Below are 3549 nucleotides of genomic sequence, written 5' to 3' on the forward strand. Positions count from 1 at the left end.
ATATTCACACCAGCATCACCAACATCTGTCTTATGGCCTCTTATTTTTAATGCCTATATGTTGTTTTTATCATTGGCAGGCTAGCTAAGCTAGCTAGGTAGCTTCCTCCAAGTCAGTTACGGGTGAGGCTGCGGCTAGCTGCTGAGCTGCTAGCCTTTAACTGACAGAGGTCGCGTTGCTAATAGCAACTGCATCCCACTCTAACTGTTAGCTAGCTAGCTTCCGTTTCTCTCAGACGTCCCGAACCTTTTGTTGGACCTCCCGATGCCTCGTCCACTCCGCCCTCTCTTCCTCCTCTTCCTCCTCCTCTTCCTGCGTACCTCGTGGAGCTACGAGGCTCCTCGGGAGGAGGAGGATGTGTTTGCTAGCAGAGCCTGCCCCGCCTTCCTGACCTTCATCAATGCTGCGTACCTGGCTGGGGTCACCGTGGAGCTGCCCTGCCACTGCAAACCACCGCAGGTAGGAGACGCCTTCCTCCTCCGGCGCTCCAGAGAGCCAGAGAAGGACGGATCCCAGTCAGGATGTTAAAACTTGTTCTGTCCGTATGTTTGTGTGTGTACAACTTGTAGAACTTCTTCTTACAGATCCCAAAACTAACAAAAAGGACACAAAATTCAAACCAATTTAACTAGAAAAGGACTTTAGGCTGAAATACAAAAATGGAAGACGCAGTTGTTGGAAACAGAAATATAAAAGGATTTATTGTCCAGAAGGTTCTAGATGGTTCTCGGTATCTTTAAACACCAACATGAAAAGTCAAAGTGAATCAGAGGTGATGTTTATCCATAAATGGGTTTAATGTTAAAATGTAATATTTGTTCCTGACCTCATTCTGGATCAGAACCAGGAGACATTTTTCATGATGGTTCAGATCCGACCCCTTTATGACTGGGATGTTTGGTTACTGAATTGAATGCAGATTTTATAAAATACGACCTCCATTATAAGTAAATGGGAAAATCCAGATGTTTCTGTATCCGGATTGCTCCCAGAATTTACTGGATCTAAATTAGACCGAGGCCCATCTTCAGATTTTCATTCATCCAGATCTTATTTGTGTATTTCAGGTCCAGGCAGTCGTGTGGTTCTTCAAAAAACATCTGGACAGCTCTGCGGAGATGAGAGCCCTGACTGATTACCATGGCAACAAGCTGCTGGACCCGAGTCGCGTACCCCACAGCGGCTCGCTGCGGAGTCGATTCTCCATCCGTCTCTTCAGCCTGCTGATCTTCAGGGCCGGGACCGCAGACGCCGGCGTCTACATCTGCGGCTCCGCCTACTCCGACTTCTTCTATGGTTATGATCTGGACATCCAGGAGTCTCGCAGGATCAGCTTCACTCCGAGGTGAGGACGCTGACACTGATGTGTCCTCTTCTCGTTTGACTCGCTGCTGTCCAGAGGACACGCCCACAGCGCGACGGATGGGCGTGTCCAACGCGTTCGCACTAGAACCAGATCCAGGCGTTCCACACGCGGCTTCGTGCTGCCGATGTTCCTGCGTCCTTCCATTTGATTGGTTGTCATTTTGCTTCTAGATCGACTCCAGAATCTCCACGCAAGAAAGCGACGGACAGAAACCGCCTCGGATCAGTTTCCTCGCCGTTCCGGGTCTTCACCAGCTTCCGGCCCTGGTCGGTCTGCGATCGATGCGGCGTGCCCGGCGAGCAGATCCGAGTCGGACTCTGCTACGTCCACTCCCGCTACCTCCACGCACGCTACAGACGGACCAATCAGACAGTCGCCTCGTGCGGATCGGGAGGAGTTCCCCGGGCTTTCGGGGAATTGAAGCAAAGCGGCGTCGGCGCCACGCTGGAGGTGAAAAGCTGCAAAGTGGAATGTCCGGATCACAATCCGAAGTCCTCCAGAAAGTTAGCGCTGATGAGCTTCCTCGGGTTCAAGTAAGTAAAAACGTTGAAACACGGGAGGCGGCGAGACACGCCTCTGTGTTAGCTCAGCTCTTAGCAATTAGCTCGCGGCTGATTGGATGAGAGACGGTCAGACTGGGAAGCACTTTGGGTTGAGATGACGTCCGTGCTTCAAACCGGCGGACGCAGTCGGTGAACTCTGCGGCGGGAACCGTTTGATCTTCCTTCCACTGGAGCGCCTTCGTGTTTATTACAAGGCCGGGAGTCGGGAAGTCCGGCGGGCGTCCAATCAGAGCGGCCGCGGTTCCGCCCCCTCCCCTGCAGTCTCAAACTCAACCGTTCCTTCTTTCTTTACCAGTAGTTTGAGTGTCATCGACAGAAGCTCCGCCCCTTAATCCTGACGCACTCCTGGGGAATGGGTCAGAACGCCGCCGCCGCAGATCGAACAGAACTTTGTGTTTTGTCATTGCAGTTCTGCCTCCCTGCCAGTGGAGGTGCCGGTGTTTTTCCTGAAACACCCTGCGAACCGCGTCCTGACCCTGGGCTGTCCTGGCGCCCGTCCTACCATGGCGGTGGCTTGGGACATAGGATCGACTCCCATCTACCGATCTGAGCACGCGGCAGGCAGGCTGGTGATCGACTCCGGACACCACCTGCTGTTTAATCCTGCAGAACCTCAGGACTCAGGTACCGCCCGGGGTCGGCCACCTTCGTGATCCACTTCCTGTTTTTATTTTTTAGTGTCTGACGTGATTTTAAATTGTCTTTGTGGTCCAGGCGTCTACTACTGCTGGCTGCAGGGTCGCCAGGCGGCCGAGATACACCTGCTGGTCTACGCCCATTTGGGGCGTGGACAGTCGGTGACCTCACATCCCGAGTTCGGGTCAGCTTTAAACACGGTGCTGGTTTCGTACGCCGTCATGGCCGCCGTGTTTTGCCTCCTGCAGATCTGCAGAGGTGGAATCAGACACTTCAGAGACTCCGGAGGAACGCACGTGGACTAGAGTCCGACGGGTTCCAGCAGTCCGTGGTCGTTACGCTCCGGTTACAGCTAGCGATAGCCAATGGCATGTTAGCGACGGCATCGCAAACGGCTTTGTTTGTTTGTGTACGACTCGATCAATATAAACACGGATCAGTCGAGTTCTGATCGGGATGCTGCTGGCCCAGACATTAAAAGACTTGATTTAAATCCCGTAAAGGGAAGTCTTAGCAGTAGCTTCTGAGCTAAAAGCATTAGCTGCAGCTTGACGAGGTCTTGTAAATGTCCACGCCCACTCAAATGTTTGTCAGTAAATTTAAATATTAAAGGAACAGTTTACCCAAAACCGTTATATGTGTGTGTGTGTGTTCGCCATCATCAGGAGGCAGTTTGCGCCGTTGTCATGGAGATTAATCTATTGACGCGTAAACACCAGGACAGTTTTCATGTTCAATCAAATGGCCCACATGTAAATCATCGGGATTTACTGATTAAAACCAAAAAGCACGAATTCAATCTTTAAAGAAAAAGATTAATCGATTATTCAGGGACGGTGATTTTTGCGCCACCTTTAATTTTAAGGAGAAATCTATTTCCTGATTTCTATCGCGTGACAAAAGCAGAGAAATCTAAACGTTTAGTTTTGTTCGTTTCAATGAAATAACAATAATAATATCATGAATTGTTTTAAACGGCTATTT

At 50.7% G+C, this 3549-nt stretch overlaps 1 protein-coding gene across 1 annotated transcript; it reads left to right on the plus strand.

The window, feature by feature from the left end:
• The first annotated feature begins 264 nt into the window (after nucleotides 1–264).
• On the plus strand, nucleotides 265–2870 carry LOC137899033 (Ig-like V-type domain-containing protein FAM187A). The gene is made up of 5 exons (XM_068743042.1): nucleotides 265–459; nucleotides 1068–1333; nucleotides 1546–1899; nucleotides 2339–2553; nucleotides 2644–2870. Exons 1-5 carry the CDS (start codon nucleotides 265–267, stop codon nucleotides 2868–2870), a joined length of 1257 nt encoding a protein of 418 aa, XP_068599143.1.
• Nucleotides 2871–3549: the final 679 nt, after the last annotated feature.

The sequence above is a fragment of the Brachionichthys hirsutus genome, chromosome 2, assembly GCF_040956055.1.
Source record: "Brachionichthys hirsutus isolate HB-005 chromosome 2, CSIRO-AGI_Bhir_v1, whole genome shotgun sequence".
In the NCBI taxonomy this organism is placed as follows: Eukaryota; Metazoa; Chordata; class Actinopteri; order Lophiiformes; family Brachionichthyidae; genus Brachionichthys; species Brachionichthys hirsutus.

Bases quoted from the DNA above. Each gene is read 5' to 3' on its own strand.
- LOC137899033 (XM_068743042.1), top strand. From the start codon at position 265: ATGCCTCGTCCACTCCGCCCTCTCTTCCTCCTCTTCCTCCTCCTCTTC. The intron at 460-1,067 runs GTAGGAGACGCC...TGTGTATTTCAG, and splicing joins GCCACTGCAAACCACCGCAG to GTCCAGGCAGTCGTGTGGTT. The intron at 1,900-2,338 runs GTAAGTAAAAAC...TTGTCATTGCAG, and splicing joins ATGAGCTTCCTCGGGTTCAA to TTCTGCCTCCCTGCCAGTGG.